The following is a 14475-nucleotide window of genomic DNA, read 5'->3' as shown; positions in this document are numbered from 1 at the left end:
TTGCGTAGTATTGTAAAATATGGTAATACAATTCCTATTCATACTACAATTGTACATTAAAATATGTTAATACAATTCGTAATACGATATATTCTTTCATACTTTCCTATTCGTAACACAATTTTATATTAAAATTATTATTTGTAATATAACTGTACATGTACTCTCCTACAACGTAATCTATACTATTAATTAAAACAAAATCCTCTATTTTAACTTCCCGCCCAAAACAGTCCTATACAATTAAGGTTTACGTAATATTGTAAAATATTGTAATACAATTCTTTTTCGTACTACAATTGTACATTAAAATATATTAATACAATTCCTAATACAATATATTTTTTCCTACTTTCCTATTCGTAATACAATTTTAGATTAAAATTAATAATTGTAATATAACTGTACATATACTTTCCTACAACATAATCTATACTAACTATACTATTAATAAAAACAAAATCATCTATTTTAATTTTGCCCCCAAAACAGTGCTATACTATTAAGGTTTGCGCAGTGTTGTAAAATATGGTAATACAATTCCTATTCGTACTACAATTGTACATTAGTCTAGCTAATCTCAGTGTTATTTTAAGCAAATTTGTTATCTTAGTAGTGTACCTAACCAGAATAATACACAAGCATTGTTGCTCCAACGAAATAGGTTGTTCGATAATGCTCAGTCCAACCCACAATCCGTTGTTGTTGTTATTGTTGTTGTTGTTGTTGTTATTATTATTATTATTATTATTATTATTATTATTATAAAATGGCAAACCCACCCCGTTTATATTTATTATTATTATTATTATTATTATTATTATAAAATGACAAATCCACCACCCATTTAAAAGTAAATCTCATTGATTCCAAAGGATAAAATAGTCAATATACCAATTGATCCCAACAAGCTGATCAAAAACGCTACATTCATCGGCTATTCAGTTTTCAATTTATTGGCCCAATCAAACATTTACTAAACACTTCAAAATAACTTATTAGTGGGTCAAATAGCCAAACTTAATCAAATAAACTAAAATTTAGCTTATCAGCCAATAACCAAACACCCGCTAAGTCAATATTTGCCTTACATGGTATTTATCAATAAGGGTTTTGATTTGCAATTTCTTATCAAAAGTATTGTAACGTTCAGTTAGTATTTCATTTGTTATGGTTACTAGACGTTTATAGAAATTTATTTATATTTTTAGTTGTTTGACATGTATTTAAAATTTAATATTTCTAAGATGCATTGTTAGGCCCCACATGATTTTCTTACAAAAGGGATCTAATTTGTAATTTTTAATATTTCATTTGTCGATCTAATTTGCAAATTTTGATCAAAAGTATTGTAACGTATTGCAATGGACCAATATGGTATAATATTAAATATAATATTTCATTATATCGTGTACCACCACTATCACATATTCTTATTTTTAGTAGGAAAAATAGTCAAATAAATCATTAAATCTTAAACGAAAGTGCAACTAAGCACACTAACATGTCATTTTAGTGTATTGAATTTCAAAAATACGTTAGTAACCTATAATAGCATGTCACTAAGGTTTTGGCGATGTTTTGACTATCTCCTGAGAAAAAAAACGACAACCACTAGTGGAGAAGGTGATCATTGGTTGCTTTCTCCGCTAGAGAAGCAACCACTTAGTCGCCTTATCCACGCGACCCACAGAAGAAGGCGATCAACAATCGTTATTCGGTCGCCAATTTTTCCCCATTTATTATCAATGGTGGCGATCAACGGCAGATGACGAAGGTCAATGATAGCTAACGGTGGTCAACGACGACATGCTTATTTGTAAATTAGACTTATTTGACTGATTTTAATAAGTTGAAGTGCTTAATTGCGCATTTCAAAAGTTCAAGGGCCTGATTCATTTCGTTTAAAATTCAATAGTATATTTGACTCTTTTCACGTTTTTAGTATATTGAGTATTTATTTTATTATATTATATTACATGCTATTTTTTTGAAGGTTTAATTTTAGCATATTATATAAAATTGAACATATAATTTATTAAAAACAAACATTTACTCCCTTTTTTCTATTTTAACTTTCCTACTTACTACTTATGGGTCAAACCAACACTTTCTTCTTTGTTTATTTTCTTTAGTATTTTTTTAACTTATTTTTTAATTTATTTTTTGTGTTTAATAATACTTTTTTTTAATGTAGTTTCTAAATATATAAAATTTGTATAATAATACTAAACCTATTATTATAAAAAATTAATTTAAAAATAACTTCATTCAAATCACGTTAATTGAACTAGATACACAAAATGGGACAGAGAAAGTATTAATGATCTACAATATAATTTATCATATTTATAAAATCAGTCCCCTAATCTCAACTAGTCAATGGACTCAATGTAAATTATAAATTATAGTGTTCACGATAAGGTCAAATTTACAAAACAAATTTTATATGCTTATTTTGAGTTATTTTGAGTTAAGTGACAGCTGTGGCCCTGCGAAAGCGAAAGCGAAATGCGAATCCCCACCTTTATGATATTGTTAGGGGTTGTTTGGTTTGCGATTGCCTGCCCCTCCCTGCCTTGTCGAATGTATCGTAACGTTCCGAATAGTTTATTCTTCTGCTTAGTCTCTGGTGATATCATTTGAAGTCACACTCTATTGCTATTCTCTATCTGCCTTCCTCACCTCCGACAAGCTTTCTTCCTCTCCCTCTTTTACCATAACCTTTTCTGTTTTCCCTATTCATCAAGATGTACAATCCACATTCAGCGTGCAAATTTTTCAGTTGTTTAGCAACCCAGAGTTTCTATTAGGGTAAGTATGTTTGTTAAGGTTTATACTATTTTTTTTTTTAATCTTCATTTCGTTTTACAGTTTTTCTCGATTAAAAGAGCGTACCATTTTCATTTTTCTTTTGTCAGTTTAATTATTTGCTTATATATATATATCCTCTGTTCTATCGCAGGGGGGCTTGTTGTTGCTGCCAAGTTATCGTATTTATGGTTCTACATTTCTTGGAGTGGGCGAAAGTCATTTATTTCTGCAAAGGTAAGAACAAAACATGGGTTTTGATTAATGAGTGTTTCAATTTCAAAGTATTCTGTTCTGGGGAAGCATTGGAGCTCTTGATGCTTGTAATGAAATAGAGAAAAGTGTTGCAAAAGTCAAATTCTCAATGAAATAGATATGGAATTTGTAAATATTTGAGTATAATTCTTAGACCAACAGACTGATTGCTGTTAGGGTTATTTAAAAAACAAAAAAAAACATATTGAGGGTATTTGACTAATGACTAATTGTTCTTGGTCTATTGTTTAGGGTAAACAGTGTGCTTTAGTGAATTCTGTTATTCCAAGCATGGAGGTAGAGGGTAATCTTAGACAGCATGTGAGAAATCCATCAGTTATTGTGCTATGGGGCCTCAGCATTAGGAAATGCTTTTAATTTATCTGTTGGACTATTACTAATTGTTCTTGAACTATTGTCTAGGGTAAATAGTGTGCTTTAGTGAATTCTGTTAGTGCAAGTGTGGAGGTAGACGTTGCTTAAAATAAAGAATCTTAGACAGTAAGTGAGAAATCAGTCAGTTATGGTGCTATGGGGTCTCAGCAATAGGAAATGATGTTCATTTATTTGTTGGACTGTTTACTGTGAATGTGGCAAAAATAACTCTTGCTAAAGCAGATATATTCGACATGAAAAGTGGAGATTTATATAGAGGAGGGCTAAGAACGTGCTCTGCTGATGTATTACTTGTAATTAATTTGATACTTTCTGGTTAATTGGCTAGAGGTTATAAGGAAAGTAATGACTCAACTGTCATGGGCAGAATATGGTTGTTTAGTAATTTTGAAAATAAACATGTATTAAATTTGTTAGCCTGCATATTTCTAGGAGTGTTTTGGCTTTTCAGAGTTGGACACTTTAGCTTACCTAATGGCATATGAATACTAGGCTCTTTTAATACAATGTTGCTTATCATATCAATTTAGTCTCTCTCTCTCTCTCTCTCTCTCTTTCTAGGTTGATTTTATCTTCTCTCTTCACTTGCTCTTATACTTTAGATTCTACCTCTCAAGTGGGGGCTGACATTTCAATATCTGCCAAACCTACAAATCTTAAGTTCTTAGACACTTAATTATCAATACATAATAACTTGAAGTATTTGAAAAGATGTTAAGGCGATCAACTAAAAGTTAAATAATGCACCTGGATTCTCATTCTCTTTATTTTTCCATTTTATCACTTAAAACTTGTGATAAGAAATTGTAAGAGAAATCTGGCATATGGAGATCACTAGGTTGAGTGGGAGAGTGATTCTTGCAGAGTCCCAAGTCATTAGGGGTTTAGTTAAGATTCAAGGCTTTAGATTGCAGAAAATCAGACCAGGCTTAGCTAGGCACCATGAACTTGGATTACAAAGAGAGGCAGAGAGTGATTTGGTTCTTCATGGTTCTGGATTTGTTAATAACATGAATTTGTTATAAAGAAGTTAATATTTGCATTGGTCAAAGTTGTTTCTTTTAACAATATGAAGGTATGATATTGAGATAAAGGGGTTGTGCCAAACTTCCTTATTGCTCTATTTTTATTTTCAAATCTGATTATTTTGTAAATATTTTATGTAGTTCTTGTGGGCTTTTCCTATTGCTTTGACTCTTGTCTCTGTGCATATTATTTGCAAATTTGTTTTACCAAAACTAGCTGTTTTGAAAGAGAGGTCCTATATTGACTCCATCTCTGTGCATAAAACTATATCCTACAGTGAAAGAGTGTATTCCTACTGTACTTATGCCAAACTTGCTGTATCAATACTCTATAGCACTTATAGAGTTATAGCTTAAAGTTTTCTTAGAGTAGAACTAGTTTTGGAAGTTTTCAATGTAAAAAAAGTGTAACTGCTACAGTAAACCAATAGACTTATTTTGCTGATATCATATAATCTTGCAAATTTAGCATACTGACTTGCTCTAGCTATGATATGGTAGATGCTGGTCTAAATTTTCAATATCATATCTGTTGCATTTCTGGCATTGGCTTGTTTTCAGTCCATTTAATAAGGTTGTTATGGCTGTTAGTTTCTATGTGATAAAGTGATTAATCTATTGTGATTTACCTCTTTCCCCCCTCCCAACTTTTTTTCTGGGTATTTTACATTGTATGTTGTCTTCCTTGATCATATAATCCTGTACATTTGCTTCTTTATTTCAAAGTCATGAACTGATGAGTTATAATATGCCAGGTCAAAACTTGCAAATTAAACTTCCTTGTATTCCTTGCAAAGACTGGAAATTGCATATGAAATGCTCTGGGGCTAGCATGTTCTAAGCCTCTAGCAATATGAAAGACGATCCAGGTTTCTGGGTGGAGGAAACTAATGATCAGTTCTCCTTTCCATTAAAAAGAAAAAGGAGTTTTAAATCAAAAAAATTAGTATTTGTTGGATGGGGATCCAAACCTTTGATTGAATTTCTACAATCAATTGGTAGAGAAACTAGTAGAGAGTACTCTAGGCATGAGGTGAATGGCATTATCCTTGATTATGTAAATTCTAATAACCTTCTTAATCCACAAAAGAAGAAGAGAATCTTATGTGATGAAAGACTTAAGACTCTTTTTGGAAAGAAATCAATTCCTAGGATAAAGATTTATGATTTGTTGGAAGTGCACTTCATTGAGAATCGTGATGACTCAGATGAAGAAAACAGTTCAGCACAGGAGGATGCAGAAGAGGAGGATGGTTATTTGGTATCAAAGGAAAGGAAGACATCAATACCTCAAAAGAAGAAAGTCCAGGAGGCTCCCAAAAGCTGTTTTGCAGCACTGACTTCTCAAAATATTAAGCTTATTTATTTGAAGAGGACCTTACTTCAGAGTCTCTTGAAGAGCGATGAGAGCTTTGAAGATAAAGTAGTGGGCAGCTTTGTGAGGATCAAATCTGATCCAAATGATTTCCTCCAGAAAAATTCTCACCAGCTTCAGCAAGTTACAGGTACTACTCTCAAAAGTTTATCATTGCAAAGGATTGCATATAATAAGTGCATTTATGCTAGGTAAGCTCCTTCAAATACTTCACTAAGTGTAAGAATCACTTTCATTGTTCTATCAGCATGTACATTGATACCCCCGCTGTGATACAAAACAAGAAGTAAATTTTATTTTTTAAAATCTATAATTTACATCATCAGAAATAAGGAGCAGGCACCCAAAAGTTGGATATGAATTGCCATCCATACTAGTTAATTAGCTTTTTAGGGAGCTATATTGCAAATGGCTTTGGGTATATGTGGTTTTTATTTTAGGTTTCACAGCCACATCTCTGAGTTTTAGAGGCTACATTTACGAATCTTATAAAAAGCACATGCTTTAGCAAGGATGAAAGTTTTCTATTTTTTCAACAAGAGTAAACTAATATGCCTCTTCTGTTACAATTTTATTATTTATGATTGTGGAACAAATGTATTCTCTCCATGTTGAGAGGTGTTGCTTTGGCATGATCTCCATGTTCTCCTAGTATTCCTTTAACCAGGTCACTGCCAAATAATTAAATATCTTAATTATGAATCACCATGGCTGATCACGAGACTGATTGTTCAAAAGTTTTGCTTTCAGTTACATTCTCTTAATATCATTGTTGTTTCCAACTTTCCATATACTCTCTCTTTTTGCTGCTATTTCTTTTGGTGTTAATGTCAAATTCTTTTATAGGTGTCAAGAAGACATTTGGGTCTGGAGATGCTGGTTTGGAAACTTACCTTCAGCTTTCAAATTGGACAAAAGATGTTCTCATATCTTCATTGTCGGAGGATGACTTCTCAGAGGTAAACAGCATATATTTTTTTCTTCTTTAAATTTGGTTTTTGTTCTCTAGGATATGGGAAATTGGTGCTAAAATTTGTGATTCTGAAGGTTTGTATCTTTTCCCACTCGGGTAAATGGTGGATGATAATTCTAAATCCAGTCTGACATAATTATGTATGTGTAACTTTTAATTATAGATCAATCTTGGGATGCCTCCATTATTGACTTGTTCTATGGCTTCTCAAATAGAGGGGATTTAATGGTCTTAGATATCAAAACTAGAACATGAAGCATATCACTTGGGTGCTGTTTATGGAAGGCTCCTTGCAAGATTCTTTTAGATTTTCTTTCTCCATCAATGACTTGTTCTTTGGCTTCTCAAAGTAGGGGGGATTTCCTGGTTTTAGATATCAAAAGCTGAAAAGCTAGAACATCAAGCTTTATCATAATTCATAAGTTACTTTTAGACTTTAGTTTGTTCTCTTTAGTAATTATCTTGTCATATGTTTTCAGGCAGAATGTGAGGATTTGCGTGAAAGAGTAAAAGCTGGCCTGCTCAAGAGACTTACTGTTGTAAGATTATATAAACAGCACTGGTCCTTCTATATTGATTCTAGGATTTGTTGGCAAGCAATAATGGTGAAACTTTAGCATTAAAAATTTTAACTGAAGCAAGACACTCTAGCATAATTTGTATACCCAACCTAGTCTTAAGTTTTGTTTGTTTTTCTTTCCCCCTTCAACCTGCTGCTTCATACTTAAATCTGATTTAGCTGCAACTCATTGGCTATAGATTGTGAATTTGATGCTAATTTATTCTCCCTCTGTCCCAACTTAACTGGTCTAATGGGACTGGGCAGGGAGTTCAGGATATAAAGTCTAGATGAAATCTAATGGTATCTAGGATAATATATTCTTTAAATTATTGTCTGAATGGTACTATATTACAGATGAGGTGAAAAATATCACATCTAGTAGTGCTTATTGTTTGAACCAATTCAAACGTTTTTGTTATGTAAACTTTACCATAAGTGCTAGTAGGTTACATATTTTAGGACTGATTTTCAAAAGAAAGTTAGCTTCTGGATAAGGAAAAAACAAAATGGTGATTGCACTGAAAAGCCAAAGATGAACTATTCTTAGCAGTTCTTAGTGTTTGTTCAAGTTTAGTAGGTATCATTTCTCCATATGGTCTTCTACCCAATTTTATTAATACTTTTCTTGTTCTTTGACCTCTAAAGTTCACCCTCCTCTATGTGAAGGATGTGCTTGCTGAAAGAAAATATCAATAAGATGCTAAGTGCAACAAAATGAGTGATTCTCTCTCCTCATGTATTGTCTCTTCTAGGCGTTAACTAATAATTCTTGAACTTGCCTACAACTTTTTCTTTTCCTTGCTTCTTATTTTGTCAAGTAATGGTGCATCCTATGCTTATAAATTCAATGCCTTAGGCAAGGGAGGGTAAATTCATTCAATCATACCCCAGTGTTATCAAGGCGTCGTCTAGGCGACGCCTAGGCGTCCGGTCGGTCGAGACCGAACGCCTAATGTGCTCGCCTCGCCTAAGTGCATAATACAACCCCAAAACTCCACAAAACATACATGGGTAGAATCTACACACTAAGGCGAGTCTACCGGTGTAATTTCTAGCCGGAGAAGTCGCCGGAATCGGCCTCGCGCGGCGGCGCGTGGAGTCGGAGCGGCGGCGCGTGGAGGAGCGTGGTGGCTCCTATGGCGGAGCGGTTTGAGCTCCGGCGTCGTCCTCCTGTTCTGAGCAAAGCCCACCCCTCTTTGTGGAAACATTATGGAGCAAAATAGGAGCAAAATAAGGATGTTTGCATCAGTAGAGTTAGTGCTAATAGTGGGAGTAGTATTTCCAGGAAAAGAGTCCCTTTTTGTCTCAATTCCTATGTATATATATGTGTAATCAGTGTGTAGTGTTAATACATAGAAATATACAAAAGCTTTTAATTTCACACTCTTCTCAAAGGCTACAACTTCCTAGAGTAGAGTAAATATGGCTGTTACAACTACCGAGAGTAGAGTAAATATGGTTGCCTATTTCCAACACACATCATGCCTAATTGCCTATTCACGTCCTCTATATATATATATATATATATATATATTACTCATCGCCTAGGCGGTCGCCTAGTCGACTAGTTGACTAGGCAGTTGACGGCATCTCGCCTAGAAAGTCCGCCTTGATAACTATTATCATACATGCAGTTTTTTAAGCAATTTAGTTTTGAAGGACAATATTTGATACATTATTTCCTTCTTCTGACAGATTTTTACTTTACGGGCTTTTAAACCTTTGATAGTTTTCCTAAATGATGAAGCACAATTGGTTATACATTATCTGTATTAGATCTTATATTCAGTGATAACAATTCTGTCTCTGGCATTTGCAGTCTTTCACTAAATTTGACTTTTTGACAGGTGGAGCTTGAATTAAAGGCCCATGATCTACATGAGGATATCACCAAACATGTATGTGTTTCTTTTTATTTCTTTCCATTTTTAAAAAAAAAATTATATCGTCAAGATAAAAGTTTAACAAAATGTATGAATTCTTTCATATTAATGCTTCCTTTTCATCTCAAGCATGCCCTTTGGCAATTACATTTATTCTGTTATTTTAATGGTAGGGGACTTTGTTATTAAATGGCATGGCTACCTACAATTCTTAACCTCACGTGATGTTAGGATCTAGAATCTAAGTTCATATGCCAAATTGTTCTGCTTTATTGAAAATATGGTTGCAGTAGGCGCTAGGCGGCGACCTATAAAAACAAAAAAATAGTGCATGTGTGGGTGTATGCCATATATTAGATTAGATTAGATTATCTATATATATATATACACATATATATATATCTTACTTCTCTTATTTATATATAAAGAGTTAATTACCGATTTGGTCCCTCGACTATTGGGATTTCACCACTTTGGTCCTCGACAATTTTTCTTGCTCAATTAAGTCCTCGACTTTGAAAAAATTAACCAATTTGGTCCTCCGTTTATTTTGGTGTTAAACAACCGTTAAATCAGGACCAAATTGGTAATTTTGCTATAGTCAAGGGACCATTTCGGTAATTAATTTTGACTTAAATGGTCCCTTGACTATAGTGAAAATTACCAATTTGGTCCCGATTTAACGGATATCAAATGGTAAAATAAACGGAGGACCAAATTGGTTAATTTTTTCAAAGTCGAGGACTTAATTGGGCAAGAAAAATTGTCGAGGACCAAAGTGGTGAAATCCCAATAGTCGAGGGACCAAATCGGTAATTAACTCTTTATATAAATAAATAGATTTAAATATAATAAAAAAATTAACAAGGCCGACTCGCTCGAGTTAACTCGGCTAACTCTACCGAGTTGGGCGAGTTAACTCGGCCGAGTCTGCCTAATTTGGCGGTCGGCTACCGCCTAGGGAGCATTCGCCTCGGCCTAGGGGCGCCTAGTGCCTAGGCGGCCGATTTTTGCAATAGTGATTGAAAATGCTAATCAATGTCCATTTCGTCGAGTTTTTTTCATTGGAAACTAAAAGTTCCCCCGCTAACATTTGTAGAGGAGCTTTGGATGAGGTTGTTAGCACTTATTTTGAATATGTTGGTAAAACTTGGGAGTATGGAGTTACGCCTATTCTGAATTTCTGTTGCTTTGATATGAATTCTCTCCTTCTGGTTCTGATCTTTCCTTTAAACATGCAATGCTTTTTTCCTCATTTTTTATGTTTATTTTATTTTTATTTTACAGTGGATTGACAAAGAAATCAAGATGTTACAAAGGCGCATCGATCACGCGAACGAAAAGGGATGGCGGAGAGAATATCCTTTGCAATGTCAAAGTCTTGATTGCAAGTTAGACTTTCTTTTTTTTTCCTGTATTCATCTGTTGCTTGCAATGATAACAACTATTATCTGTATGATGACTACAGATAATGTTAGAAGATTCATCCATAAATGTTATGATATCTAGTCATATATATTTTAATGAAGTTCATAGGACATTAGGACCTAAATGGAAAGCCATGAGACAGCAGGATTATGATGTGTTATGTTCAATGTGAGGTGTCCTGTACCTAAGGTCACTAGTGTAACCCTTATCTTATTCTAATGTGTCTCCCAATAAAACAACTACCTAAAAAATAAAAAAAATTCTTAACCCCTGAACAAAGCCTCAAGATGCTATTGACCTCCAAGCTAAATCAAGGATTCATATGAACCTTATCTACCTGATTTTTAGTTTTTGTATTTAAGTCTTTGGTGATTTCTCGAATGCATGGTTAAGGCCATGATGTTCAAAACCATATGTTGAGATTTCTTTTGCTTTTTGGGGTGGTGATGTTGCCCATACTTGAACACGTAACTATATTTAATTATATGTTCCTTTTCATTCGTTTTTAAATTTGATGTAGCATTTGGATTGAGTAGAGAGATGCAATGAAAATCTTCTTTCTAGTGTTTGAAGTATCTGTTTAACAAGAAGCTGCTTGGGTCTAAGAGCATTACTTTGATAAATTCTTTGATCCAAAAAGGTGTCAATTGCCCCCTTCGGTTGATGCTTCTATGAATAAACTTAGAAAACTTGTAGAAGATTGGCAGCCATGAACCATCATGATTTCCTTTACCTGCTCTAGAGTTCACATTGTATGAGTACTTGCAGAAAAGGCAGCTGCTCATGACAAAAAGTGAGCAAGAAAGATTGTTGTCAGAGAAGCCAAAGGTAGTAGCTGAAGAACTAGAACCTGAAGCCACAAAGGCAGGTGCTTCAGAAAGAGATGAAGAAAAAAGTGGCTCTCCAGAACCTGAGCAGACTAGACTTTTTGGTGAGAATCTAAAGGTAGAAGCTAAAGAACCAGAAAAGGAAACTATGCCGTTGGATGCTCCAGAAGAACCAGAAAAGGAAACTATGCTTTTGGATGCTCCAGAAGAACCAGAAAAGGAAACTATGCCTTTGGATGCTCCAGAAAAACCAGAAAAGGAAACTATGCCTTTGGATGCTCCAGAAAAACCCGAAAAGGAAACTATGCCACCATTGGATGCTTCAAAAGAAGTGGGAGCAGTCAAGTGCTTCTCAGGATCTACACTTAGGGGGCCTTCTGATTTACTTGCTGCAGGTATTTATATGAATCCACCTTTTGCATTAATTAATTGGGTAAAGTGGTGTGATGCGATATGCTATTAAGAAATTGCTCATTTGTTTCAGTGTTTATCTAGCAATTATTTGTTGAATTTAAGGATTTTAATTTAAATAGAATTATCAATTATCTGATGATCTGACACACGGGCTAAAATGGTTAACTAATCATCGCCTTCTGGGTGTGAAAACAATGCACTACCTCTCAGCCTCTCTCTCTCTCACACATGCACACACACACCAAAAAGAACCTTTGGAAAGCTTGTAATTGGTGTAGCGATTTTAATTTTTAAACACCCTCATGCAGTTTACTCTTTTTGATGCTAAAACGTTAAGGAACTCAGTGGGTGATCTGATATTCAAAGAAGTGGAAGGTGCCTTTAAAACTGATATTGTTCTGAATTTGGATAGTGGTGATTGGCTTGAACTGGCTGACATTAGGATAAAGGGTGCCTTAGGGAATCTTTGTACTTTCAATATTTTTCTCTGTAGTAGGAGAAGAAAAGGTGTGGATGAGCAGTTACCTTAAAGGGTCCATTTGGAAAGCAGGAAAATGACTTCTGGAAAATATTTTTTTTAGAAAATGAGTCATTTCCAGAAAACATTTTCTTTTCCCATGTTTGGTTGCACAACAGAAAACTGTCTTTGTGTGTTTGGATGTTTGGTTCATTTTGTCGAAAATGAGTAGAATTGTATAATTAAACATTTTAAATTTTTTATTTAGAATATAAAAATATTTATAATAATATTAAAAATAATATTATTTATAAATTTTTTTTTTAAAAAAAAAAAAAACAGGTTTCCGGCTGAAACACTCTGGTTTCCGGCGGAAACCAAACTTATGGTTTCTGCCGGAACCCTTGTTCTGAGTGTGGTGGAAGTCAACTTTCCCCAAAATGACTAGATTTTCCCCAATCAACGGAAAATGTTTTCCGGTGATTGGATTTTCCAATTGCATCCAAATACTGAAATCCCGGAAAATGATTTCCAAACACAGCCTAAGATAAAGTTATAATCTGCTCCCAGTGAAATTATTCTCTTTGATATATATTTTTTCTTCCTCTGTCCACCTTACAATATCCCAGTTATTAGTTTGTCAAACCCAGTAAAGTCTGAATTTACTATCCATTCAATTCCATATAGGGATGGCCCTTAGTCTGCAAGTTGCGACAAGCCCAACAAGAAACTTGTATTCTTCTTTCAAAGGTTAGTTTATTTCTTTCAATGTAATCCATTTAATAAATTTCTAGCATCTAAACCATTTGAAAGTTACCTCTTGTGTTATGTTTTAAACCCATTTATACTGAATCTGTATACTTGTCATATTCTAACGGTCCGAACCAAATGAATTGCTTTGATGGACTCCCAGAAGCAGCGAAGGAATCTGTGGTCATTGAATTGAGTGATGATGATGAAGATGGTGATATCGCAAATGGCAATCAACTAGTCAGTCCGTGCCCACGCCCTGTAGATGAAAAGGTATGGTACTACATGGATCCTCAAGGTGTAGTTCAGGGCCCCTTTACGCTAATCCAATTGCGTGAATGGTATGCATACTCTTACTTTCATCCTAAATTTTGCGTCTGGAAGGCTGGGCAAGGCCCGCAACAACCGGTCTTGCTGGTTGATGTGCTTCGCCGATATTCAATGATCTAATGGTTACATTCTTGCAAGTTGTAACCACCCTCCCCCATACAGAAGTAGAAAAACTTGCATTTGTTGGATTATAAATTACTTGATTAAAGTTTTTTCTTTCTGTTCCTGTTTTTGTAATAGACAGGACAAGAATGAAGTTTCGGACAATGTGATCTCATCTTTACATACATGCTCCTTTGTTCAGTTGAGTTTTATTTTAATTTTAATTATTATGTTTATTTTGTAAATGAAATGCATGTTGATTAGGGTTAGGGGGGTTGTTGATTCCCCTATTCCACAGGGCTAATATGGTTATATTATATTATGCTAGTGTTATTTTGTCAATTCTTTTGAATTTCGCCCAAAATAAATTGTAATTTTTATGCATGCAATTGTGTTTCTGATATATAAAGGTGATAAGCGTGAAACTATAATGGAGTGTTTGGTAGGATGGAATTGTAATTTCATTCCTATCAAACTCCATAGAATTGCAATTCAATGGTTTGGTTGGAGGAATTACAATTCCTTCTAACCATGGAATTGCAATTCCTAAAGTCCCTCTTAGAAATTGCAATTTCACATTTTTTGAAATTGTAATTCCATGATAAATTACCATTTTATCCTTATGATTATTATATTATTATTATAAAAGGACATTTTAGTTTTTATTCATTTTTCTCCTTTCAATTTTCAATCATTCTATTCTTTCTTACCAAACAATGTAATTTAAATTCCATTTTATTCTTTCTTACGGAATTACAATTCATGCAAATGTGTTTTTCTCTTTCTTCCTCCCTCTCTCCTCCAAGTCATTCCCTCTCTCTGTCAACAATGCCAAAAAAAATTTCAAAATATAACCCCTGCTAAGATTGCTCTTAAGTCAATTTCAC

General features: G+C 34.0%; 1 protein-coding gene across 2 annotated transcripts; it reads left to right on the top strand.

The window, feature by feature from the left end:
* Positions 1-2563: 2563 nt before the first annotated feature.
* Positions 2564-13833, top strand: LOC116030031 (uncharacterized protein At5g08430). 2 transcript variants are annotated; one of them, XM_031272125.1, is made up of 10 exons: positions 2564-2814; positions 2966-3048; positions 5696-5992; positions 6709-6821; positions 7315-7374; positions 9245-9295; positions 10568-10638; positions 11458-11930; positions 13094-13156; positions 13320-13833. In XM_031272125.1, the coding sequence occupies exons 2-10, from the start codon at positions 3000-3002 to the stop codon at positions 13604-13606; spliced, it is 1464 nt and encodes a 487-aa protein (XP_031127985.1). In that variant the 5' UTR covers positions 2564-2814; positions 2966-2999; the 3' UTR covers positions 13607-13833. The 2 variants fall into 2 exon arrangements, with proteins under 2 accessions (XP_031127985.1, XP_031127984.1); XM_031272124.1 differs by having other exon boundaries at positions 5243-5992.
* The last annotated feature ends 642 nt before the right edge of the window (positions 13834-14475 follow it).

The sequence above is a fragment of the Ipomoea triloba genome, chromosome 9 (assembly GCF_003576645.1).
Source record: "Ipomoea triloba cultivar NCNSP0323 chromosome 9, ASM357664v1".
NCBI lineage: Eukaryota > Viridiplantae > Streptophyta > Magnoliopsida > Solanales > Convolvulaceae > Ipomoea > Ipomoea triloba.
This window is presented reverse-complemented; position numbering and strand designations above follow the sequence as displayed.